The 27,309-nt window shown below is 41.9% G+C and overlaps 1 protein-coding gene across 1 annotated transcript in view; it reads left to right on the top strand.

Annotated features, from left to right (window-relative positions):
- Nucleotides 1-27,309, top strand: part of AOX4 (aldehyde oxidase 4) — a 71,424-nt gene that overhangs the window by 11,538 nt on the left and 32,577 nt on the right. The window contains exons 5-20 of the mRNA NM_001308455.1: nt 2,811-2,937; nt 5,911-5,972; nt 8,683-8,766; nt 9,343-9,423; nt 10,554-10,698; nt 10,928-11,020; nt 12,884-13,035; nt 15,380-15,473; nt 16,632-16,741; nt 19,442-19,626; nt 20,942-21,104; nt 22,804-22,896; nt 23,522-23,691; nt 24,022-24,136; nt 24,686-24,808; nt 26,539-26,635. Of these exons, the coding sequence (NP_001295384.1) occupies nt 2,811-2,937; nt 5,911-5,972; nt 8,683-8,766; nt 9,343-9,423; nt 10,554-10,698; nt 10,928-11,020; nt 12,884-13,035; nt 15,380-15,473; nt 16,632-16,741; nt 19,442-19,626; nt 20,942-21,104; nt 22,804-22,896; nt 23,522-23,691; nt 24,022-24,136; nt 24,686-24,808; nt 26,539-26,635 (1,894 nt within the window). The remainder of the gene's footprint in view (nt 1-2,810; nt 2,938-5,910; nt 5,973-8,682; nt 8,767-9,342; nt 9,424-10,553; nt 10,699-10,927; nt 11,021-12,883; nt 13,036-15,379; nt 15,474-16,631; nt 16,742-19,441; nt 19,627-20,941; nt 21,105-22,803; nt 22,897-23,521; nt 23,692-24,021; nt 24,137-24,685; nt 24,809-26,538; nt 26,636-27,309) is intronic.

Below are 27,309 nucleotides of genomic sequence, written 5' to 3'. Positions count from 1 at the left end.
AAAAAAAAAAAAAAAAAAATGACAAGTTATTATTATGTACTAAAATAGGAACTTACTGCAGGGGTTGAGTTTTAAAGGCAGTGTAGAGAAAGAAAATTACAGATTGCTATATTTTCCCTTGAGATTCCTTGTTTTGCAAGGGTATGATTGAAATATAGAAGCCAAGAGCTTTCTCTGCCCTGCCTTACCTTTGAAGGGTACTTGTTGATACTGGATGGTATTAATTAATTCACTTTACTCTTTAGATCCTGGTTTCTGTATGAAATAGAAAGTGTAATTTAGAGGAAAAAGTAAAATGCTCTGGCATCACACTCGTGGGAGTTTACTGCAGCTCACTAATTGCATGACCGTGAGGTGGTTTTTTGACTCGTCATCATATTGAAAATTAGGATGAGAATGGTACGGACAGGATAGTTAGGAGAGTAAGCGAACAGTGTGAATAGTGGTGTCTGCCAGCCGCAGAGTTAACGACTTCCTGTTCTCATTAAGGTCTCAGCCCACACTCGGCTCTTCACCTTCACAGGAATGGGAGCACTTCAGGCTGCACGCAAGTTTCTTTCTCTCAAATCTGATAAGGCAGGTCCTTTGTGTGTCTAGACAAGCCCTGGAGCAGGCTTGTACTAGCTTGGGAAACTGATTGTTAAATTTTCAGGAATTTTGCAAGCCAGTCTTTGAACACAGCCATTATTAAAAATTTAACTCTACCAATTTACAATTCAATAAATTTTAAAATAATCCCAGCCATGGTGGGAGTGTTTATACTGGGAACATTGGCAGAAGACACAAACCAGGGCTCTTTTTTTCTCCCAGACAGTCAGTTGCTCAAACATTCTCCAACAAGTGCGTTTGCTGCCAGGTTTATAAGCCACGTCTGAAACGACCTGCTATCTACCAAGAAATCCAGCACAGACATATTTTCCTCCAGCGTTCAAGCAATGTCTGTCCTTTCAGCTAAGCCACACATGAAGTATTTGGCTTTTGTCTTAAGAGCCATGGTGTTTGACAAAATGTTAATTTTAAAACATTTGAATTGGGCGGCGCCTGTGGCTCAGTGAGTAGGACGCCGGCCCCATATACCAAGGGTGGTGGGTTCAAACTCGGCCCCGGCCAAACTGCAACAAAAAAATAGCTGGGCGTTGTGGGGGGCACCTGTAGTCCCAGCTACTGAGGAGGCTGAGGCAAGAGAATCGCCTAAGCCCAAGAGCTGGAGGTTGCTGTGAGCTGTGACACCACTGTACTCTACTGAGGGTGACAAAGTAAGACTGTCTCTAAAAAAAAAAAAAGACATTTGAATCAGGGAACCAGCCTGTGCTCTGGAACTCGCTGTTTGTTGAGGAGCTCTGGAGCTGGTCGGGAGGTTCCTCTCCATGCTCTTCTTTGCCAATAGCAAGTCAGAAGACATTCTGGTGAAAATGATGAGCCAACCTGGGACAGGTTATTCCTTGAACACCAAGAGAAGCCACTTGTGGGAGAAGTTGACTCTTTTGCGCTATGATTCAATTGCGAGAAAAAGAGCCCTCTTCCTGGAACAGAAGAAAATATACTCCCTTTAAAGAATGGATTGAAAATGAATTTGATTTATAAATGAGAAGACTCAGGACAGGGATACTGATTCAAAATTCCTACAGTGTTGGCTGGGCGACCTAGCACTCTGGGAAGCTGAGGCAGGTGGATTGCTTGAGCTCAGGAGTTTGAGACCAGCCTAAGCAACATCAAGACTCTGTCTCTACTAAAAATAGAAAAACTGAGGCAAGAAGATCTCTTGAATCCAAGAGTTTGAGGTTGCTGTGAGCTATGGTGACACTGCAGCACTCTATCTAGGGCAAGAAAGTGAGACTCTGTCTAAAAAAACAAAAAAGAAAAAAAAAATTCTGCAGTGGGTAATAAAAGAAGAGGAAATGGCACAGAATCCCTGCCTGCCTCTTGTGATTTGAAGGCCACTGTGAAGGAAAACAAGGCAGTGAAAGAGAGCTCTTCACATTAGGACAGATGTCATTACATCGCACTTATTTACCTTTCTGGATATTTTTATAGCCTTTAATAAAAAAATTATAAATTGCCTTAAAACGAAAAAAAAAAAGAAAAACCCTTGAATCACATTCAAACATCCTGTGACAGGCTGTGACTGACACCCACAGAGGGACTCTTAGAGTCCCACCTCCCATCTGTTCCTCCATGGAGTACGGTCCTTGTATACAGTAGACAAAGTCAAATGTCATTTCCCATTCTCCTTTTTTTTTGTTATGTTTATTTTGTTGTGGTATTTGAGTCCATAAAGTTTTACGCGTATAAATTAAATATGTGAGTAGCACAGCAAAAGCAAACAGCACTTCACAATTTTCAAAGCTCTCAGATTGTGTCATTAAGTCTATCAAAAAGTCTGTAATATAGTTGGGGAAGGGGATGAAAGTGACTCGCCAGAGAATAAGCTCAATGATTTAACATTCATTCATTCATCCTCATAACCGTCCTGTAAAATAGACACATTTATCATCCAGGTTTTAACGACCAAAAAAGGCAAGAAGTCACCCAAGGTCACTCAGTCAACGAGTTGCAGTAAGGACCAAAGCTCACAAGCTTGTGACTCCCAAGCATTTGACTCTAAACTGTACTTCCTATTTCACAGGGTCTACAGAGTGAAGGGATTTAATTAACCTCTGCCAGTAGGCTTTTCTTGATGGCAAAAATAAAATGAATATGATTTTACGAAATAAAAGTGTTTTCCTTCCAGGGAACATACTTTACTCTGAAGTTATTTCTGGAAAGCTAATATGTAAGCAGCATGGTTCACTGGTGCCTTTATCTCCCAGGAAAGACTTGCCAAGTGCCATGGCACGCAGTGTGGGTTCTGCAGCCCCGGGATGGTCATGTCCATCTACACGCTGCTGAGGAACCACCCTGAGCCGACCCCTGAGCAGATAACAGAAGCCCTTGGAGGTGAGTCTCCTCGGCCCTCTGCAGGCGGAGCCCAGGGCAGAAAGTGTTCGGGTAACTAGGAACAGCAGTCCCAGCATGGGTTTGGGGTTCCAGGCCCCTGGGCAGCAGGTAGGCCTCCTTAGTACCTATCTGGACTCTAAGCCTTTCCAAGAAGGGCTATTTTGTTTTTGTTTTGGCAGCAGTGATACCAGAATTGGGGTAATATTAGTTTTGTTACAAGACTTTTTCCCTTAGTGGGGCCCTTTGTCACTCTGCACAGACATTGAAATGGGCTGTTTCTAACACTTTTAGTACAATCTTTTCCAAATGTAGAAATTTGGATAGGATGGAAGAATCAGATTTTGCTGTTTGTTTTTTTTAATGAGTCTGATAGACTCATTCATTAACTTTAGTTACCAAAATTAATTTTGCAAAGAGAAAAGACTCTCAGATAGTTTATGCTTTTATGTTCTGGTTGGGTTCATAATACATAATACGATAGAGGAGATGTAGGCAATAATTAGTTTTCACAAATGAGTTCAGTGAGCAATTCAATCTCATAGTTTACAATCAAAAGTAAAAAGGACGTTAACAAACACTGTAACAAATGTATCTAGTTTTAAATTAACTCATCACTGATCCTTAGAAGAAAGCTAAGATAAGATATAGGAAAACTTTTTGTGCCTTTCAAGAGACAGGCCTAGACAGAAACTCAGAATAAAACTAAGTAAAAACCTAAATGTTATATAGCTAATATATAACTATTCTCTAATATTCTCCCTTATCATTCAACCACTTCTTCACTCAAAATTTTTTTTGGCTTCTCAGCAAGTACCATTAAAACTCAGGCCTATAGTTTCAATTACAACTTTAATCAAACCTGAGTGGATGTGAATAATGGATAATCTTTATTCAGTAATGTAACCCACACTAATGAGGTAGAGCTCTAAAAAGCAGAAAGCTAAGGCTCTGCCATGCTGTTTGTTTGTTTGTTTATTGGAATACATACAATCTCGCAGAGACTGTTTCCAGATTCCATCCTGAAATTCATATAACAAGTATCAAGAGATCGTATTGTCCAGTTTGTCTAAATGCATGAAGTAGATAACCTCATTCTAGGTGTAAATAACTTGAAAAGTGTATTTTGGCACCCAACACATTTCCTTGTGCTCTTTCTAGAATTATAAATGTTAGCCACACTGACAACCTTCATGTTCATATTTTAAGAAAACAATAACATCCATAATATAAAGTTCAAAGAAATGTATCTAGTGTAAGCACATAACGTCTTAGATACTCAACTGTTACCAAACGTTGCTTCATTTAACTTAGTCTTTTTTCCTTCAAGATTAAGGGAATACAATAGAAAATTTGAATTTCCATAATGTATTTTTCTTAGAAAGAAGCATTTCTGTAATGGGTGCTGTTAGCTTTCCTGTGGTGGGCCTTTAGCAGGGCTTGTAGACTTAGCACCCACTATGTGGTCAAGAAAAAAACAAATAAAAAACCCTGACACTGGCTCACACTGGCTGTGAATGTTTGCTTACAGTTTCGGTGCCTCTTAAATACTTCTATTTCAGGGCATTCTGGACCCCCTAGTTCCTTCTTCCATTTGAAAGAATTCCTAATCACACCCTACTGTACTTTTTCTTCTTAGTAAAAGGAAAGACAAAGGTGTTGGCAGCCCTTCTTGGGTGTGTAGTTTCTTCCTAAATCATTCTGATGCCAATTAAAAAAAAAAGAGTATACTTGACACTGACGTGGCCATGTGACTCCCTGGTACCAAGTTTCTGCAACGCTTTATTTCCAGGTGTTTAAAATTCTCAAATCCTCACCCAGACATTGTTCCTAAAAGTTTTAAACTATAATTGAACCCAGTTTTACATTAACTTGTTAGTATGAAAATAATTCCTAACAATTATTAGTTAGGATGAAATTATTGTTAGTATAAAAACAATTCCTTTAATTGTTTGGAAAATGTCCAAACAATTAAAAACGAGGAAAAACTCATTCATAAATTTTGCCACGAAGGCACAACCACAGATCCTTTTGTGTCCTTTTGGTCTCTTTTGTGCCCAGGTTTTGTTCGCTTACTTGTGACTATTAGATATATATTTTTAAATTGTATGAACAATTTTGATGGCATAACATGAAAATTTTCCCAAGTGATTAAGACCTTTTCATGAATATCATTTATACTGGCTTCAAAATTTGAGTATAATTTTTTATTTTATTTATTTACTTTTTATGAGAAGAGTCCCACTCTGTCACTCTGGGTAGAGTGCTGTGGCATCATCATAGCTCACAGTCACCTTAAATTCTTGGGCTTGGGCATCCCTCCTGCCTAGCCTCCCCAGCAGCTGGGACTACAGGTGCCTGCCACAACATCGGGCTAATTTTTCTATTTTTAGTAGAGATGGGGTTTCACTCTTGCTCAGGCTGGTCTTGAACTCCTGAGCTCAAGCAATCCACCCACCTAGGCCTCCCAGGGCTAGGATTACAGGTGTGAGCCACCTCACCCAGCCTGAATATACTTTTTTTAAGAGAGTGGTTTCCCACATTTTTGACTGATTAAAACAATGCCAGGTAGTAAATGAACAGCTTGTGCTGTGCTGGTGGGGGCTCAAGAACAAGATTGTATGTGAAAGGCACGATGATGGCCACACTGAGAATTTATGAGTGTGGCAGGTGTGCAGTTTAGGATCAGATTGGAAAATAAGGAAAGAGGAAAAAAAAACCCTTTCTTTCTGGAAGAAAATGTAATCACCAGGTCTATTCTTCACTTGATCTTAGCCAAAATGCCGAGAAGCAATACAGGGTCTATTCTTAATGAACGGCTCCAAGGGGAACACGTGTTCCAAAGAACTATCTTAGTGGTTTTAAGGAAGAAGGAATGTAATGACTACCACAGTTAGTTACTCCACTGAAAACAAGAAGCACAGATACACAATATGTGCCTTGTTATTCCCTAAAATGTGATCCTTTCTCAATCAGGTAATTTGTGTCGCTGCACTGGATACCGACCCATTGTAGAAAGCGGAAAAACTTTCTGTGTGGTAAGTTTTAAAAGAAGAATATTCATTCTATTGACTTAAAATACTAATGAGCCTTTGCATAAAATAATCATTGTACTCAACAATCTCTAAAATAACCCCATGTTGGCCATGTTTCAACAATTTCTAACCAATGAAAGTTGTTAAAAGCCACTATTGGTATTTTTTTTTTTAATAAACTCTGTTGCAGAAAGATAAGGGCCCAATGGAAAGAATCACCCAAACACCCAAATGAAGGAAGGGGTTTATTTCAGCCTGCAAAACCCTGGTGGACTATAGTCCAAAATGCCTGAGCTCCCCAATCAGCTCTGTCCTTGTCCTTTTAGGGGACTCATGAGTAGACAGACAAAGGAATTGCCATATTGCCTGTCATTGGAGATTTTAAAGCGTGCCTGTGGGAACGTGGGCACAGGACTTACAGAAGGGGAAGCAAGTGTTAGTTTAAAGGTCCCAGGAAGCGAAGCTTCTGCAAATTCTTAAGAGCTGAGTCACCATGGGGAAGACTTTGCAGGAGTGTCCTTGGGCTTCTGTGAGAAGCCTTTTGTTCTTTCAGACCTTACTTTTCAGGGTATCCTCTCTCACTCTTAGTATCTATCTTGTTTTTTGTTTTTTTGAGACAGAGTCTCACTGTGTTGCCCTCAGTCAAGTGCCATGGTGTCATAGCTCACAGCAACCTCCAACTCTTGGGCTTAGGTGATTCTCTTGCCTCAGCCTCCCAAGTAGCTGGGACTACAGGCCCCCACCACAATACCCAGCTATTTTTTATTGCAGTTGTCACTGCTGTTTTAGCTGGCCAGGGCTGGGTTCGAACCCACCACCCTCGGTATATGGGGCTGGTGCCTTACTCACTGATCCTCAGGCACAGCCCCAGTATCTATCTTGTTTATAGCCCTAAATTTGGCACTTTCCTAAAAAGTATAGGATAAGGTCCCTGAATTCAAGAATTACATACTCTACAGAAGAAAATAAAACATAGAAACAATGAAAATGTAATTGAAAAACAGCATGTTGAAAGCTCAATATATCCCATATACCATGCACAGAAATCTCAAAGGAACATGGATTCAAGAGAGTTAAATGAATGGGAAGGAAAGAGACATAGGAAACTTAATGGAGAAGGGGAATTTAGAACTTGGTCCCAAAGTAAGTGATAGAAGTGAATGACTTAAAAAAAGACAGTAGAAAATTTCAAATAGGAAAATGCATGGTAGGACGGCACCTGTGGCTCAGTGGGAAGGGCACTGGCCCCATATACCAAGGGTGGCAGGTTCGAATCCAACCCCGGCCAAACTGCAACAAAAAAATAGCCAGGCATTGTGTCGGGCACCTGTAGTCCCAGCTACTTGAGAGGCTGAGGCAAGAGAATCACCTAAGCCCAGGAGTTGGAGGTTGCTGTGAGCTGTGATGCCATGGCACTCTACCCGGGGTGACATAGGGAGCCTCTGTCTCAAAAAAACAAAAATAATTAATTATATGTAACTTTCTTAATCAAAAACATTCAAGGTTTATCAGTTCTTTCAAAATACTATAAAGACTTTGAAAAGGTGCATGTTTATGCCACTAATGAAGAATTTTGAGAAATTTTACAAACTACATTATGGTTTGACCTAATGTTCTGGGTGAGATATTATTTATATTGAACTGTATGAATGGCCAATACCCTGCCATTTTTGACCTTCAAAAACAGCCAAGTCTTCATATGATTCAACCTATAACTGTGTGATTATTTTCCTGGAGACACGATATATATAAATGTATAGATTAAAAGTAGATATTTTTACTCTCACAAAGTCTGGGTCCCCCTATTGAGCCCCTTATTATACTTTTCATAGTTCCTTTATTATGTACAGCATTGTCCCCAATCCAAATCCCTTCTTTACTCTGTAGAAAATGACCTTTCAAGTATAAATATCAGCTGCCACTGTTGCCGCATTTCTGATGTGTCAGACCCTGCATTGAACTTTCCTTATATCTAAAATGTAACAAATGCGTTTGGGATGGATTTTATTATCCTAATTTAATAAGCTCAGCTGAGCTCACACGTGTCAAAGCAGGAGCTAGAACCCAGGTTTCCTTGGCCCCATGGAGAAGCGTGATGTCTCCAAATCGCCGGAGACCTTTACAGAGTATTTGCACATTGAAAAGGGCAAACACAAGTAATTAGTCTGACAGTTGCCGTAACTGACAGATGAATTAAAACCAAAAACACTACTTTGGGTCTTCGTGAAATGTCCTGAAAATTAAGGTTAAATGGTTTAGGGCTTGAATCATCCAAATAGGTCAGAATGACTCCAATCACATCCAAAACAAACTTAGGTTTTCAGTTTATTTATATCGTGTATAGTAAGTCTTAGAGGCAATCTGTCTCCCAGGTCTCTATTAAAGATACATGCTGTGTCACAGTCAAGAAGAGAGCAATCTGTTCCGCTTTTTTAATTACCACATTATAACTCAACTCCATTTATCTCACTTCCAGGAGGAAGCCTTAGCTGACCCTCTGCCACCTGTCCCACCTCTCACCTCCTTTGCCTTCCCCTGAGACTATGTGACACAGTTTAGGAGCCTCTACTATGAATGAGCGAGGCTGTGCACTCCTATAACTTTCTCTAATTGTTCAGAGACAGACTAGCTTGTCACCCACCCAGCCAGGCACTTGGGTAAATGTTGAAACGGTTAAGCAGTGAATTTGATTTAAACTGCATTACTTCCTAAGGAATCAACTGTTTGCCGAGTAAAAGGATCAGGAAAGTGCTGCATGGATCAAGAAGACCAGTCTTTTGTGAATAGACAAGAAAAAGTAAGTATCTAGCTTTTCCACTTCACTTGGGCTTGACTGAGAAAGACCCACATAAACCTAAATGTATTCAAGGTCTCTATTGCTTTTCAAAGAGTGAAGTGTAAAATATGTGAATGCCAGGCATAAACAGCCTTTACGAGCTGCCCAAATCAGCACGCCAGTGACAGAGAAGGCTGTTTTCCTTCAGTACAGCTTTCTCAGCCTTAACCCGGGCTTACCAGCACCGCCCCCAACAAGCATTCTGAGGGGCTAAACAGTGATGCACCTTCATATTTACAGCAAAAGAAAAAAAATCTACAAATAACATATAAGAACCAGCACAGACGTTTAAAATTCAATTTCTGATACCAAATGAGGAAAACCTGGAGTCCAGAAAATCTGCCAGGGAAATCAGCCCATGTGTTCCTGAGAGGGTGGGGAGCATGCCATTCAGGGGTGCCTATAACTCTGGCACCTCCATTCTGTGTCAGGGGCATCAGAGGTAAAGGCCTAACTCTTAAGTCTTACACTTAATGACTTCCGTACCTTTCTCAATAACTCTGAAGTTCTATTTGTATTTTGTTTTGTTTTATTGAGATATGTACCAAACTGTATAACGAAGATGAATTCCAGCCCTTCGATCCATCCCAGGAGCCTATATTCCCTCCCGAACTGATAGTAAGACATTTACTTTCGTTGTCTTGCAACAGAATGTGTGTGTGCCTCTTGTTTCACACTGTGTAATTACCAAGTTTTAGACATTGACTTGAAAGTACTACATATATCCAATGCAATAATAGACTAATAACCCTTTTGTAGGGACCCATTCTGCTCTACTGTAAGTAATTCAAAGCAGACAGTTTCAAAGAGTGGGGAGGCCAGGACCTCAGAGATGCTGTTGTTCACCTCCTTCAGCTGAAGACCCAGAGGTCAGAGGGTGGTGATTTGCCCAAGGTCACACAGTGACACTGTGAGATGTCTCAAAGGCAACTTGCAAAACTGGCGAACTAAGAATCAGATAACACTTAGGATAGTGGAATTACACTATTCTTACAATTGGCCATGGTGATTTCAACTCAAGGGAGGAGAAAGAGGGAGAGACAATAATGTAAATAGTGTGGTATGCCCACCCCGCCATTCCCTGACTATGTCCTGGAGAGAGCATGAGATGAGAGACAGGATTCTACTGGCTGCTCAGAGGTGTCAGTCCCCATGTACCCTACAGAGTGTGAGAGCGTGGACATGCTGAGTGTGAATCTACTGTTTAAAATTGAATCTATAGGTATAGATACATATAAATGTGTGTACATCTCTTTATGTATATGTTTATCTGTATGTGTGTGTGTGTGTATTTGTGTGTGTGTATAGACAGAGAATTGTTAAACAAAATCAACCTACAGATACTTGGTGAATTTTAAGCGATTATTTTTGAGGATAGCTTTGCCTGTATGCAGTTTTTGTCCTGTAGAAAACCTAATCCCCAAGCTGAATCTCCTTGAGTCACTTTTCGGGCAGAAGGAGAGCCTGGCCCAGGCTTCTGTCACTCCGGGCTGCTCCCTCCTTACACAGACACTTCACAAACACCCGCAGAGTTACTCCGCATCCAGGGTTGATGCACGCCTGTCACAATGTTTATTCATTAGTTCCCATATGGATCTTATCAATCTGGGTAGTTTCCTGATCCCTGAAAAGTTGGGTCTTCTCAGAAAGCTAAACCAGTGGGCCACTTGGACACCAGATATGGATATACTCATGGTTTGTTGTTCAAGAATCTCCCATGAACACATGTTGACTTTGCATCTCTGCAGAGAATGGCAGAAGATCCAAACAAGAAAAGGCTGACGTTCCAAGGGGAGAGGACCACCTGGATCTCCCCTGTTACCCTGAACGACCTTCTGGAGCTCAGAGCCAGTTTCCCCACAGCCCCGCTTGTCATGGGGAACACTGCAGTGGGTAGGTGGTTGCCACGCATGTTCCTTGGTCTAGACACGGTACCCTAAACATCTCTGTCTCATTGTCATTAATGGTGTCTGTGGTCCTTGAGAATGGTTTATTGTTTTCCTTTGCAAATGAGTCATTTATGTCACAGTTTTCACTCTGGATTATGAGTAAGCAACCTTTATTAGCATCTGTTGCTCTCCTTTCTAATTTTTCTCATTAGTTTAAATACTTTTCCCTTCAGGACCCAGCATTAAATTTAGAGATGAATTCCATCCGGTTTTTATATCTCCACTTGGGCTTCCAGAACTATATTTTGTGAACACCACGGATGCTGGTAAGCACCTTCTTATTTTTGAATGAAATGTAGCCACTGGCTGTTGGTGGCATTAGCAATCAACCACACACACTAGACGATTTGAGCACTCCATAGACTATCTGATCTCATTTATTCATTTACTCCTTCAAAACCATTTATTGTGAACCTACTATGTGTCTCTCTGCACTTTTTCAAACTCACCCTCCCAGCTGTGTCACTGAGTACCACATTGTCAGAGGAGCCTTGGGGCCCAGGGGAGATGCCACCTAGGTCAGCCAGGAACAGAGGGCTTGACCCAATAGGAAAATTTACAACATCTACTATTCAGTAGGAAATGTTCTAGCCATGTGGATTTACAAGTTTGCCTAAGGCCAGTCCCACACGCATACTCACACGTACACACACATTAAAAAAGTCTGGGCCACAAGATTTAAGATGTAGCTGTGAGCAACAATCTTATCTCTTGATCCTCAGAGCAGCTCTGGGATGTAGGCTTCACTGGTTGGTGGTATCTTGGGAAACACATTATCAAAGGGCTTATGCAGCTTCCCCACACAGCTAGACCACACGGCTGCCAGCTCAGTCAGGCCTGGGTCCCGGGTCTCCTCACTGCTCTGTTTAATAGGACTTACCTCACCGGCCACTACCCAGGCTTTCAATGGATCACAGGCTATTAGAGGCAAACTCCTATAAAACAAGGTTCTCCCTATAGCAAAGAGCAATCAAGAGGTAATTGCTTGCTAACGTCTCCAACCTGCCGATCTCAAGTTGGTTCACCCACTCTTTTTTTTTTTTTTTAACCTGTTGGAAATTCTACATCAACAGATTGGCAGGAAGAGATAGAGCAAAGGGAGCCAGTCAAGTATAGAAGACAGCTAGCGGGGAGGTGTGGGGGTATGAGGTTAGGCTGGGGGGGAGAGGGATGGGCTGGGTGGAGCCTGCAGAACCAGGTCACTCTTTCTCACCCTTTTCTTCATTGTCACCCAGCTCAGGAGCCATAGACACGGTTCCCCTAATCATCCCTCCCTCACATTTTAACACAACAAACTAACTGTGGATCTGTTTGTGTACAGAATGTGTATCAGTGCTTTCTATACAGAAGGTGTCAGAAAATGTATACACATTTTAAGGAAAAAAATCATATTAAATTGGTAGTACTCAGGTCACATTTGGCTTCTGCTGTTACAAGAGGGGCTCGACGTGACTTGTATTCATCTTTTGTTATTGGTATATATTGAATATTACAACTTTAATCCAGATTTTTCTTTTAAAATGTGTATACGTCTTTCGGCACCCTCTGGATATAAAGAGTAAGATTTTTTCACTCCCTTGGGGGTAGTATTGCCTCCACCGAGAATGCCTGGAGTAGAGGACATCACTACTGAAATCACAGCCCATACGCACACCTGCAAACAAAAGTGACCCCCGGTACAGGCAGGGGTCTGTGCTTATCTCCTTGATGAGGGGGTGTGAGGAAGAGAAGGGGGGAGAAGAGCAATGCACATTCTGTGGGTCAGTTTCCACTTAGATTTCATGATCTTTAAAAACATTATAGGACCAAAGCTGGAAATTTCATACTTGATCAATTTATTCAGGAAAACTGACTTGGGAATAAATGAAGCCGTGAACATCAGCTATGTGTGGTTGATATGTGCTAAGACGTGTAGCATATGTGACTAAGCATTGCCTGAGACAAAGGCTCTGGTACTCAAAATTGGGGAATAAAGCAAATTGCCAGCAGTATCTTCATTTTTGTTTTTAGCCATCTCTTTAATTATCTTTGGTTTTTGTTATTCCAAGTAAACATGAGAAGAGAAGGTATTTAAAAGAATGTTTCTGCGCAGTTCCCTTTAAATTCATATTCCACTACTCTGTTTTCAGGGGTGACAATAGGCGCGGGGTACAGCCTGGCCCAGTTGAATGATGCCTTACGTTTTATCGTTTCGGAGCAACCAAAGGAGAGGACGAAGACCTACCGAGCTCTCCTGAAGCATCTGAGGACTCTGGCAGGAGCCCAGATTAGGAATATGGCCGTGTGTTCCCCATTGTTTTATAAATAAGTCATGGTTATGGGCGGTCACACAGTTCTATTCAGTTTCACAAACATTACGCTGAAGGAATCCAAAGTCAATGTGGAACATGCTTATACAATATGAGTGTGAGCATGTGTGCCCACAGGGAGAGATTTCGGTGTGTGTATGTGTCCAACGTGACAGACATTATGCATGTGTGTGTGTCAAAGGTGACAGGTATCATGTTGTGTGCGTGTGTCAAAGCTGAAAGGTGTTGTGTGTGTGTCCAAGGTGTGAAGTATCATGTGTGTATCCAGGGTGAGAGGTATCATGTTGTGTCTGTCTAAGGTAAGAGGTATCATATTGTGTGTGTATCCAGGGTCAGAGGTATCATGTTGTGTCTGTCTAAGGTGAGAGGTATCATGTTTTGTGTGTCCAAGGTGAGAGGTATCATATTGTATGTATCCAGGGTGAGAGGTCTCATGTTGTGTGTATATCCCGGGTGAGAGGCATCATGTTGTGTGTGTGTCCAAGGTGAGAGATACCATGTTGCGTGTCTGTCCAAGGTGAGAGGTATCAGTTGTGTGTGTGTCCAAGGTGAGAGGTATCAGTTGTGGGTCTGTCCAAGGTGAGAGGTATCAGTTGTGGGTCTGTCCAAGGTGAGAGGTATCAGTTGTGTGTGTGTCTAAGGTGAGAGGTATCATATTGTGTGTGTATCCAGGGTGAGAGGTATCATGTTTTGTGTGTCCAAGGTGAGAGGTATCATATTGTGTGTATCCAGGGTGAGAGGTCTCATGTTCTGTGTATATCCCAGGTGAGAGGTATCATGTTGTGTGTGTGTCCAAGGTGAGAGGTATCAGTTGTGTGTCTGCCCAGGTGAGAGGTATCAGTTGTGTGTCTGTCCAAGGTGAGAGGTTTCATATTGTGTGTGTGTCTAAAGTGGGTGGCACATGAGAGGGTTAGATTGTACTGACATCAGAAGATCCTGGACAAGCCACTTGAGCCTTGCATGCCACTATTCAGGGTAAGGGGAGATGTTAGTCAAAGGGCACAAAGTTGTAATCAGGCAGGAAAGAGAAGCTTCGGTGATCTATTTAGTTACTAATAATGTGCTGTATATTCTAAAATTGCCAAAAAAGTAGATTTTAAATATTCTCTCCACAAAAAACAGTAAGTATGTGAGGTGATGGATATGTCAATTGGCTTGATTTAATCATTTCACAGTATACATACATATCATAACATCACATCATGCCCTGCAAATATATACAATTATTTATCAATTTAAAATTTTAAAAATTAAAATTATGAAACAAAGTAACAAGACAAAAAAATTAAAATTTAACTAAATGAGCTGACTCTAACATCCTGTCCAGCTCTAAAAGTCTGTGAAATACGTCTTCTCCAAGAAACAATAACCAAAAGCACACCATTCCAAAAGACTCCATGGCTGACTCTCCTCTCTTAGACCTTTGCCTCAAGGTCAAATTCTAAACATGTATACCCCATACGTTTATTCTTGGATGCCCTCAGTTGTCTAGCTTATCGGGATTTCCCTATTATTGAAGATTTAAGAATAACTGATCTGAACCACTTCTCATTTCACACATGCTGGGCAGTTTGGCAGGATTTAGCTGTACCCACCCACCCACTCCCTCCACCCCACCCCGGGATGCTTCATTTCTCCTGATGGTCTCTGGCCCTACTGCTGATTCTCAAAACCCGCTATGTATTTCCACCTTCTGCATCTTCTGCCCTTTTCAGAACCACACTGCTCCTCTCAAAGTTGACTTGTCCCCTTAAGGCTTCTGGAGGCCCCTGTTCTGAGTGCTGGTGGAGCGGGCCTGAGGAAGTGGCCTGTAACCACACCCACAGCCATGCGGCAGGCACTTTGGATTCAATGTCCTGGTCCCAATTGTTTACTCATGTCCAGCCTCCCCACCCCTCCATGATGTTGGATACTCTGTTTCTCCTGTGGCCATTCTCCCTTTTCTCCAACTTGCCAGCACCAGCCCCAGATTCCCATTCATTTCCCCTTTTGTCTTCCTGGGTTAACAGGCCTATCAAAGAATGAATCTAAACAAAGTCAAATGCTCACCAGGATCAGTTCTCAGAAAAACGTTTCCTCCTGATTGCATGTGAAAGAGAAACATTTAATCAAGCTCTAAGTGTGGATGGGGTCAGGAGTGGGAATCTTGTGCAAAGTACTGCCTAATCTATTTAACTGCCCCAAACTCTGCCAGATCTTTCTGCAAGGGAAACTGGAAAGGAGGGTTAAACACTTACACAAGATCCCTGTGTACATAATCTCTTACTTGTTAAGAAACTGAGAGCAGCTTTCTAAATGTCATCTTTTTTGATCTAGACTTTAGGAGGACATGTGGTAAACCGGCCTAATTTTTCTGACCTGAACCCTATTTTAGCAGCAGGAAACGCTACCATCAATCTGATGTCCAAAGGTAAGACTCTGGAGCCAAGCTTTAGGCAGTTTTTAATTTTGTACTTACCACTGTCAGTTATGTAGTTCCTGATCTGACCTAGGGACCCAAGCGTAGCAATTTAGAGGCACATGCCATCTGCATCACCTCACACCTGAGCGAGAAGTTGGCCTCAATCCTCCTGCTCGCCAAATGCTCCGGGTCTCATAGATCAGATACTTCACTGCACCTGACAAGTCTCCTTAGCTATCTGGCCGCATTTATGAGCAGTCCAAATTATAGTATGAAAGCAGTTGAAGAAGAAATTAATGAGAAGTATCTCTGTGGTTTTAAAAGTTTATGGCATATTTCACTGCAGAGTTTCTTTCATACAGACAGCAATTTTTCTTACAGGACTCTTTGTTTTAAGCACAAATTTCTGGGAACGTATTTCTCACTCCTTCTCTTTTTATTCCAAAACCTCATGGGCTTTGTGGAGGGAAAATGATTTAAGCTTGATGAAATAGAAACAAATACAGATTACTTATAGAGCTATTGATGTAAGATATTTTCTTCTCGATTAAAATTACATTTAAAAACTATTATGGCTCAAATAAGAGAGTAGGATAAACTGTTTAAGAATACACAGTAACGTGCTGTACAGGCATGGATCCTAGGAGCAACAGGCCAGACCTTATAGCTCAGGTATGTGGAGGCTGTGCCATCTGGGTTTGTGTAAGGACACTCTAGGATGTTCCCACAATGACGAAGCACCTCAGGATATATTTCTCAGAAGGTGTCCCCATCATTAAGTGACACATGACTATCAGAAATCCCACCTCTGCCCCTAGTCCCCTTCCCAGACCTTCAGAAAGGTCATTTAACCTCTCTGGACCTCAGTCTTCCCATCTGTGAAATATGTACATCATACTGGGTTGTTTCCAAACAGCTTTAAAGTCCTTCAAGGCCAAAATTTGTGAGTAGTGTGCAGTGGTCCATAGGAAGCAGAAAAGACTTTCAGCTTACATCCCCCAACCCCAACATTGCACAGCCAAGGATCTCAAAGCTTCTGGGACTTGCCCCAGGTGACCCAGCTTGGGAGCTGGGAAGAGAACTGTATCCACCATACTCGTCACTGGTGCTGGCTGTGTATTCTGCAATCTGATAAACTCATCCTAATCAAGGCCATTTCTCTAACAGACGGACAACGGCAGATTCCTTTAAATGGCCCTTTCCTTGAGAAATCACCTGGGGCCGACCTGAAACCGGATGAGATTGTGCTGTCTGTTTCTATTCCCTTCTCTACTCAGGTGAGTCTCCCCAGAGTCACCCCCCAGCCCTGAGCAGCGAGCCAACAGATGGGCTTCCAGGGGCAATGGTAGCCTCGAGTTAGAACCAGCTGCTTTGGGAAGATGATTTGGGCTGCAGCACAGGGAGGGGTAAATTCCCAGAAGACCATTTGATTTGCTTTCACATCAGGGCCATGTTATGACATTTATGAGCCCTAGACACTTCTGCCTTTGTGGATCCCTTCCTCCATAAAAAATTTTATCACATATATGTATATATGTGTGTATGTATATGTGACTATGGCAGTATAAAGAGGAATATAAGCCCGGCTGCATTCAGTCTTCCATACATATTATTATATTCATTTTTTTCTTTTGATTTTAAAAGACATTAAAAATAAGACATTTGTGGCTTGGCACCTATAGCTCAGCAGCTAGAGCACCAGCCACATATACCAGAGCTGGCCGGTTCGAATCCAACCCGGGCCTTCTAAACATCAATGACAACTACGACCAAATAATAGCCAGGTGTTGTGGTGGGCATCTGTAGTCCCAGCTACTGGGGAGGCTGAGGCAGGAGAATTGCTTAAGCCCAGGAGTCTGAGGTTGCTGTGAGCTGTGATGCCACGGCATTTTACCCAGGGTGACAGCTTGAGACTCTATCTCAAAAAAAAGACATTTCCAATGGCCTAAAAGTATCCTGGGCCCTAACATTTTGTGTGAGTTGAATTTCTGGTTTCAGATAAACAAGCATCTTAGCCATCATTGAGTAAGTCTAAAAATCAATGTAATTTACTAACCATCTACGATCTATATCCCAGTCACAGTGCTAAACCCAGGAGACACTATACAAATTTATAAGACAGGGATGGGTTTTGTAAGACATGGATGGGATCTTTTTCTCCAAGGTTCCTAAATCTAACAGAAAGGGCTTGAAATAGAAAATAACTAATCATGCCAGACAGGAAATGGGAGGATGAAGAGCTAAAGTGTCTCTGGTGATGGGGGAGAGTCCTTCCCTGGGGGGAAGGAAGGCAGCTAGGGCAGACATGGAAGATGGTCTCCTTTGAAGCAGTGGGGAGAAGGGAGTGGCCATTCTGGGCAGGTGCACACAGGGGTGGAGGGTGCAGGCTGGGAGCCGGAGAGCAGGCCGAGAGCCGGAGAGCAGGCCGAGTGCTGGAGATGAAGTGGCAGGGAGACTGGGCTCCATCACCAAGCACGTCCTTTGTTCCATCAAGGAGTTTGTGTGTGTTCTAGCACGTGGCCACCCTTAAAGGTTTGAGAGCAAAGTAACATTTAAATGAAAGTGGTATTTTAAGAATATCGATGCAGTGGAAAGAAGATAAACTGGTTGAGGGACAGACTAAAGGTTGAATGATCAATTGGGAGGCTGATGTAGTAACTCAGGTGGGAGATGATAATGTGGGTCATGGCAACAGGATGGAGAGGAAAGTCCCCACTGGTCAGTTCAGCAGAGTAAATATGAACAGGGTGTCTCAAACGCTACCTTATCACCCCAGTGTGTTTTTATTGTATTTATTTATTTATTTATTGAGACAGGGTCTCTCTCTGTTGCCCCAGCTGCAATGCAGTGGTATCATCATAGCTCACTGCCACCTGAATTTCTGGGCTCAAGTAATCCTCCCATCTGTCTCCCAAGGAGCTGGGACTATAGGCATACTCCACCACACCCAGCTAATTTTTCTATTTTTTGTAGATATGGGGTCTAGCTCTTGCTCAGGCTGGTCTCAAACTCCTGACCTCAAATGATCCTCCCACCTCAGCCTCCCAGAGTCCTACAGGTGGAGCCACCATGCCTGCCCATCAGTGTTAATTCTATATCAAAAATGTTTTATTTTTAATATCCTTCCCTCGCACCAAAATGCTGGCTGCACAAAGAGGCTTCCTCACTTCATGGCTGTAATGTTCCATTCTAATATTGAGATCCAACCTGCAATGACAGATTTGGGCCTAGAAAGAACTTTGGAGACCATCTGGCCTTTCAATCTTTTTCTTTTTCTTTCTTTCTTTTGATAGTAGAATGCTTTATTCAATGAAATGTCCATAGAACACCAAACTAAAACAGATAAAAATGAAGCTGTGGCAGTTCAATCCCAGAGGCATCCTATCTCCCAATCTTCCCCTAACCCCACTCAGCAGCTGAGAAGAAACCATCTGAACAAAACCAATCTTCTCATTTTAAAGACAGTTAAGGCCCATACAGTTCAAGTCCCTCCCCTAAGGAGGTATGTGGTGATTAGGAGTTGAAAGGCACAGGAGAGCTTAGCAGGTAAGTTCAGACCCTGGAGCCAAAGAGCTTTGGTTCCAACTTCAGCTCAGCCACTTACTGTGCGACCTTGTGCGAGTTATTTAATAACTGTGCGAGTTATTTAACTCCTCTGTGTCTTCATCACAAACTAGGAATGAGGGGAGGTGCGACCTTGTGCGAGTTATTTAATAACTGTGCGAGTTATTTAACTCCTCTGTGTCTTCATCACAAACTAGGAATGAGGGGAGGTGCGGTAAGGAGTAAATATTGAACATATACACGGCACATAGGAGGGTGTTTCTGTATAGTCAGCACCTTGGGCAAGAGCGGTGCCCATGTGACATGTCACTCTATCCGTGAAGGACCCTTTTCATTATAAATAACCATCAAAGTGCTACCGTCCAGCCTCAGTGGGGATGACCTGTTTTCTATGAGTGATTTTCTATCTCCAGTGGCACTTCGTGTGGGGACTCCGGCTGGCCCAGCGTCAGGAGAATGCCTTTGCCATTGTCAATGCCGGGATGAGCGTGAAGTTTGAAGACGGCACGAATGTTATCAAGGAACTTCAAATGTTTTACGGAAGTGTTGCCCGCACTGTTGTCTCTGCCAGCCAAAGCTGCCAGCAGCTCATTGGCAGGTGTGTCACCACATCTGGAACACGACACTCGGGCCTTTCCGGTGGTATCTTTTTAATGAAAATAGCACTGGGGGAATTTTCTTCTGATTATAAGAATATATATGATTATCTAGAAAATTTAAGCTCTGCAGAAAAGTATAAAGAAAATGTAAGAAAGTATAAAGAAAATGTAAAGAAAAGCCACACAAAAGCCAACTTCTTCAAGGTGCAGTGATTCTTTTATTGCAGGATTCTGTAATAAGATTACTGCACAAATGACATGGTGTGAGTGCATGTTATCTTTAAATTCTCACTTTTAATTAACCTGCATAATAAGCAAATGTCTCTAATACTGTGTCCTAAAATATCTGAAAATGTCCTTAAACCACATAGAAAAGAAATAGTCAAAAAGGTGAAATGGCCTGCCTTTCCTCACTGTTTCTAGCATTTGAGAAGGAAGTTTTTAAAATTCTTCCTGGGAGTGCTTTCACAATCCTTTTATGCACCCTATACCATTGTCAACAATTAAAACTTAATGGGAGTTTCTCCTCAGATACAAAAATAACTCTATGCTTCCAAAGCAGCTTTGTAGAAACTTTCACTTGAGAAATATTTTACACCTATCGTCAATAATTCAGTCATTTACCAAATACAGAACTGCTGTAGATGGCCACCTCCCCACATTGACCATCTCCTTCAGTTGACCTAATTTTCATAGACCAGACATGTACCCCTGTATGTAGGCCTCGTTCCTTATGTTGCCCACCTCCATATGTTGACCAGTTCGTTAGAGTCCCTGGATGGTCATGACAGAGGTTCTACTGTATTCATTCAGCATGGAGTGCGGGCCAGCCACTGGTCGTGTTGCTGGAGATATAGCAGTGGACAAGATAAAGTCCCAGATCCAGGGCCGAGGTACACGCTACATGCTGGCTTCCCCTAAATGCCAGGGAGCCCGTTGCCTCCGTCTGGGAAGGCTCCCCATCAGCGGAGCCTGTCGTGGGGGTCAGGTCAGAGTCCTGGAGCGCCGGGGCAGCAGCCAGTCTTAGCAGGAGCAGCCTGGACCACTTCTCCCGAGGCTATCTGCAGACGTGATCGGTGGCGCTTTACACCACAGGTGGAGACTGCCAAAGTCTGCTCTCGTGCTCTTTAATGAGTGTCAAATCCCTTTCCCATTCCCTTATTACCCGGGTCTTTCTTTTCAGGTGTCTGCTACAAAGTATTTTCAGGATATTTTGCCTAGATTTCACAGATAAGCCCAGACCGCTCCCCATCCTTTCTTGCCGAGTCGGGGTAGTGTCTGTCGTTGTGAAATGTTCGCCTTCTTTGCTCCCAGGCAGTGGGACGACCAAATGCTGAGTGACGCCTGCCGCTGGGTCCTGGCCGAGCTTCCCATCCCGCCGGCCGCGGAGGGCGGCATGGTGGAGTACAAGCGGACCCTCATCGTCAGCCTGCTCTTCAAATTCTACCTCAAAGTCAGACGAGGACTGAATAAAATGGTAAGTCGCTTCTCTGGGTCTCTGGGTGCCTTCACGTTTCCCCACGAGTCTGCGCAGGAAAGCCCCCACCTGCCTTTGATACACTTTGAGGGTACCTGGGTGGGCGCTGCCGCTCCGACCCTTCCCTCTCCCCTCCGTTCCTGGGCTGGGAAGAGAGTACCACTATTTCTTCTGCCCTGTAATCCGGGTGACAGACGCTAGTGTGTGACATCGGGTTGACCTACCGTATGGAAAAGCCTTCAGCAAGCAAACTTTAATACCTTTTCAGGGCCCAAAGGAAATTCTCTTAAAAATATATACTTTAATCTTTAGAAAATGTGAATAAGCCAAAAAGAAGGAGGAAATCATTTGTATCTCCATCTCCCAGAGATAACCACTATGAACATTTTGGTGGGCGTGGCTCCAGCCAGCACGGACATGCACGTAGTGTGTAACTCTGGTGTGGCTGATTTATTTCACTCAGTGACATAAACATCTTTCCATTAGATGTTTCCATCTTGCCATTAAATGTTTTTCAGTAATATCACAGCATAACGGTTGCAGGGTGTGTTTATGGATAGATATGTTATTTGTTGGTCCTTATTTTTGGACATTTGGGTTGTTTCTAGTTTTCTGTTCACCATTTTCTCCTTACCTAGTCTAGTTTAAATAAGCAATGCTTCTCAGAATATGATGCATGACCGTGAGCGTCCCCTGGATCAGCCACAAGGTGATCCCAAAATGGCAACACCAGCATTTCTTTATGATTAACAGCTTTGCTTTGTTATTTCCACTAATCTTTTCTTATTATTATATGAACATTTATTATCATTTTTATCATATTCTATTATACAACGCATACTCTATTATATATTATATAACATATTCAATATGTAGATGAGTATATATTTGATAGATGTTATATATACTCTTAAATATGTTTTATATATTTATATTGTATACTGTCTTACATATTACATTTATTATTATATATTCTATCACTACAGAAGAATTCAAACTGAGGTAAGTAAAAATTTTAATAATCATTAGTAATCCAGTAATCTTACTGCAACCACATTAACATTTTAAAATATATAATTTTATATTTTTCTATTCATTTTTTTACAAAAAAGGAATCATACTGTACATAAATTTTTATAATCCTTTTTCACTTAACTTTATTTCATGAGCATTTTTCAATGTCAGTAAATACATTTCTATAAAATCATTATTCATGACTTCAGAATATCATATCTGGATGTACTAGAATTTCTCTAGCAATTCCCCTGTCATTGGACACTTAGTTTAATTCTTGTTCCTTCACTATCACAAATAATCTGCAATTGAATATCTTTGCAAATTAATCTGCCCATTCTGTCAATTGCTTCTTTGAGATACACGCTCACAGGGTTGACCCAGATTCGCAAGGACAGCCTCCATTTGGAAGTGTACCTATTTCCACTCATTCAAAAGCAGAGCTTGTCATGAAAGGAAGTCTTCACCTCTTTTCTGCTCTCTTTTCTGTGCACATAAATAGACGTAGTTATTCTGCAAACAACTGTGTCACTGCTAGCCTGGGGAACTCGAAGGTCAAGGCTTTCTCCCAGCAGAATCATCATCTAAGGTGTGGGAGAATAGATCCGATAACTTTATTTCTATGTGTTTTTCCAATGTGCTTTCTCAGATTGTAAAATTATATGTGAAATAATCTTCTTTTCAGGATCCCCAGAAGTTTCCAGATATCCCAGAAAAGTTCACAAGTGCTCTAGAAGATTTCCCCATAGAAACACCTGAGGGAATGCAGATGTTCCAGGTTGGTGGACAGGGTTTCTTGTCTTTTATCTGTTCTTTTCATTCAGATGTATGCACTATGCACACATCTCCCTCTTTTCAATAACTATACACTTTATTACTCTAAAGATAACATCTGCTAAACCAGCTGATGTCGCCTGTTGCTGTCCATACATAATTTGCTTGGTTTAGCTTTTGTGCTGTTACACAAGGCTACATGGGAATTAGATTGCATATCATTCTTCTCCACTATTTTCATTTTGTTGCCTAAAATTTACTCCTTTTTTGGCCAATATCAGTCCTTCCTTCAAAGCCTTACTCAACATTTATGTCTTTAGAAATCTTCCCTGTTTTGTGACATCTTAGGATGTCTTCTTTTGGTGAGGGTTTGGGGGAGCTGTAACCAGAAAATATCCCTTACCACAGTATTCAGTGGATATTTATTAACCATCTAGACACCCAGTTGCCATGGGTTTTGTTTGTTTTGGTTTTGGTTTTGGTTTGGGGGGGTTGTTGGTTTTTTTTTGTTGTTGTTTGTTTGTTTGTTTGTTTTCTGTTTTGCTTGTGAGTGAGCCAAATATACCAGACCTAGTTTTCAGGGCATGAGAATTTCCAGTGGTAAAATAACTAGCTTTGTTCCTTAACAGTGTGTAGATCCCTGCCAACCTCCTCAAGATCCAGTTGGACACCCAATCATGCACCAGTCGGCCATTAAACACGCCACAGGAGAAGCCATATATATTGACGACATGCCTCCTGTGGACCAAGAACTCTTCCTGGCTGTAGTCACCAGCACCAGGGCTCATGCAAAGATTTTGTAAGGGAGTAAAAGATGTTTCTCTGTATTACTGAAACACATTCCCACCCTCACATTCAAACTGAGAGCTTGTTACATATTTAAGTTGATTAAGAGTGTGCATTTTCTCTTCTGAATTGAAAAACAGCCATTTTTTAAGCATGGTTATGAAAGATTCTGTAACCGAGAATTAGAACATCTGCCGAATGGTATTTTTCAACATAAAATATTGCCTCATAATTTAGTGATGAGGTCCATTATAGTTTTCCCCTATGTTTGACGAATCATTTATATCATATTGTAAACGTGCCCCGGCAGCTTTAGTATCAACCTCCAAATTATCTCTCCTAGATCAATTGATAAGTCAGAAGCCCTGGCACTTCCAGGTGTGGTTGATGTGATCACAGCAGAGGACGTTCCGGGAGATAATAACCATCAAGGAGAGATTCTCTATGCCCGGAATAAGGTGTGTTGATTTGTGTGTGGCTTATTACTCAATCCTTTTCTGGAAATGCCGAACTGGTTATTGGTTATGACTACAACATCCATGGATTCGTGTTCATGTTACTTGGAACCAATGTCTCCATCTCAGTGGTTCTCAATTTCTCTTTTGAATCATGGACTTCTCCAAGATTCTAATAGAAGCCTTAAGTCTTCCCAGAAAGGCTTCTAAAAGAGCACAATAGGCGTGGAAGAAATATAGAGCACAGAACACTGAAAGGACCAGCTGAATTTCAGGGTGCCTGGATCACCAGGTGTGCTATGGCAATGGTGAGGAATGCAGCTAGAGACGACCAAAGGGCAGATGATTACAGCCAGATAATTAAGTTCTGCATCCAACTTCTGTGCCTCTAAATCCCACTTAAGCCACTGTTTTAAGTTTACTCTCATACGTAGAAAACAGTCTTTCTCTGAGTCACAAACCCCCAGTGGGTAAATGTAAAGATGTAGGAAGAGTAATTCCTTTTTAATGATCCTATGCTTTAGCTAATTGTAACATGTGGCTTTTCTGCAGGTAATTTGCGTGGGACAGATTGTCTGCACCGTGGCAGCTGATACCTACGCTCGTGCAAGAGAAGCAGCTAAAAAAGTGAAGATCGCCTATGAAGACATAGAACCAAGGATTATCACGATAGAGGTATCAGACCCTTTGTGTCTTCTGGAATAATTAGAGCAGTGTTTTCAGGCAGAATTCAACCCAGAGTCACAAAATAGCATAAATTGGGCTCTATTTTGCTTTGCTCGGGTTGTCTATAATTCTAGAGTGAAGGCTCCAGCAGTTTGCACCTCAGGGTGGAACACTGAGACCTTTCCTGCTAGACCCCCCTTCCCACCAGTGCTTCTGCAGGGACCTATGGAAATGAAGCATCCCTGTGCCCACTTCCCCATGACCTCTTGCCAAGGCACGGCCTAAAAATACAGATAATTAACAGCAGAGACAGTCGTTATGACCTCACATGCCAAACTAGTCAGTGGGGGAGTCTTGAGCACCTTGGAACTCATAAAAGTTGTAACATGCACTGTATTGGGTCCTCATCTCCCTGGCCACTTACTGCTTAAGCACGGACTCTAGACTGCTTGGATTCACAATTTGACTCTGCTGTTCAATAGCCTCTTAGTAGCATTAAAAGCTTTGCCAAATTACTTAAACTCCTCACACCTCAGTTTCCTCATCTGTAAAATAAATGAGAACCATAAAAGTACCCACACCAAAAGGTCATTGTGAGGTTTAAATGAGAGAATCCAAGTAAAATGCTTCCAACAGCACTTAGGACAGGGAATTCATTCGGTAAGTGTTAGCTGTCATCTCTGTTTTAGTGGCTGCTGTGAATGAAGGTAAGGATGTGTTGTATTGTGCTTTATACCCCCATGCTTAGTATGCTCAGTAAACCTAGAGTTGGTGCTCAGTAATGTGTGTTGGAATACAGAGGGATGGGGGACAGGTGGGTCGATGGGTGCATAGGCAATATGAACCCCTCACCCCCAAGTAGGATTCAGTCCTCAGCATCCTCTTTGATTCTCCTCTGTTCTTCCTGATAGGTGCTAAGTTCAAGTCTTTCCCCATTATCCTTTAAATGCCCCTAAAGTCTGCCCTTTCCTTTCCACTCTCATTTCACTCCACCCTCCAGCCTAGTTCTCACACCCTTCTTGTCAGATTTACTAAATAACAACCCAAAGAGGCTGTCTACTATCTCAGCCCATCTGTCTACCACATTAACTTTTCTAAGCCACTGAGTTCATCAGATCACTGTTCCTGCTCAGCTGTGTTCCCTTAGATAAGGTTCAAGCTCCTTAGCACATAGTCCAGCCTTAATCCACCTTTCCAAACTCACCTTTGTAAATCTTCTACTGTTTCTTCATAGAAAACTTACACCGCAGCCAATTTGGCCTTGACCTTGTTTTGTCCGCTCAGTTTGGTTTCAACCTCAAACTGTTGTTTTACGACGTCATAAATGACCCAACCCATTTCCTTGGATTTTCTCGTAAGTGATTGAACTAAGGTCACCTATGCAAGACCATTTCTGAGCACACCAGGCCCACCAGCCCACTCCTCCTTGACGTCTCTTTACTTGGTTTTGTACCCCAGAGTTAGTACCTAAATACTAAAGTGTCTGAACCGTTAACTGCAAGGTGAGACCATGTCCATACCCTATGTCCCTCTCAACTCTTCCCCACAGCACTGAACCAAGTTAGTGAGTCCCCAACACCTGTAATCCACTTGAGTCGCCTTCTGCAGACGCTGATGCTGCCCTGGCTCCGGTTATCTTGGTGTGTAAAGGTCTGCTCAAATAGGAGCATGGAATTTTGATGGAGAAATGATTTATTAGAATGCCAAAGATAATGTTTTGGTTTGTTTTTTCACTGCAGCAAGCCCTAGAGCACAACTCTTTTCTTTCCGTTGAGAAAAAAATCGAGCAAGGAGATGTGGAGCAAGCCTTTAAATATGTTGACCAAATCATCGAAGGTAAGTAGTCTTGGACCGGAGGAGGGAAGCTCGTGCAGAGACAACGGGCACCCCAGAAAGCTTCCTTACGTTCCGTCTTACTAACCCTCCCCTGGGTATTATCCTAATTTTTATCACTGTAAATTAGTTTTGCCTCTTTCGAATTGTATACAAATGAAATCTTACAGTATAAACTCTTTAGTGCCTGCCTCTTTTCCTAACATTATGTGTGGAAGATTCATCATAAAGTTGTTGCATTTCTTTTTTATTGTTCGGCAGTATTTCATTATCCAAATATTCCACAATTTTTTTGTCCATTCACTAATGAACATTTGAGTTATTATCTTCTCACTGATAAACATTTGAATTATTTTCAGTTTGTAGCCATTATGAATAAGTTTCTAAAAATGCTATTATGCTTGAGTGTTAGTTAACATGAGCACTTATTTCTAATAAAATATACCAAAGAATGGAATCACAGAATAATAGGCTATTTGCATGTTTAGCTTTGGTAGTTAATTCTAATTTTTTTTAATGTACCAATTATTCTTCTATTAGCAATTAAGAGTTCCATCATTCCTTTGTTATTCTCAGCCTGCATAGTTTTATCTAATTTGATAGGTGTGTGATAGTATCTTATTATGGGGGAGGGGGAAGGCTGTGTGTGTTTTTTTTTTTTTTTTTTGAAACAGTCT

Source organism: Otolemur garnettii, unplaced genomic scaffold, assembly GCF_000181295.1.
Source record: "Otolemur garnettii isolate 467f Iridium unplaced genomic scaffold, OtoGar3 scaffold00013, whole genome shotgun sequence".
Classification (NCBI taxonomy): Eukaryota; Metazoa; Chordata; class Mammalia; order Primates; family Galagidae; genus Otolemur; species Otolemur garnettii.
The sequence above is the reverse complement of the archived record's forward strand: the minus strand, read 5'-3'. Positions and strand labels throughout refer to the sequence as shown.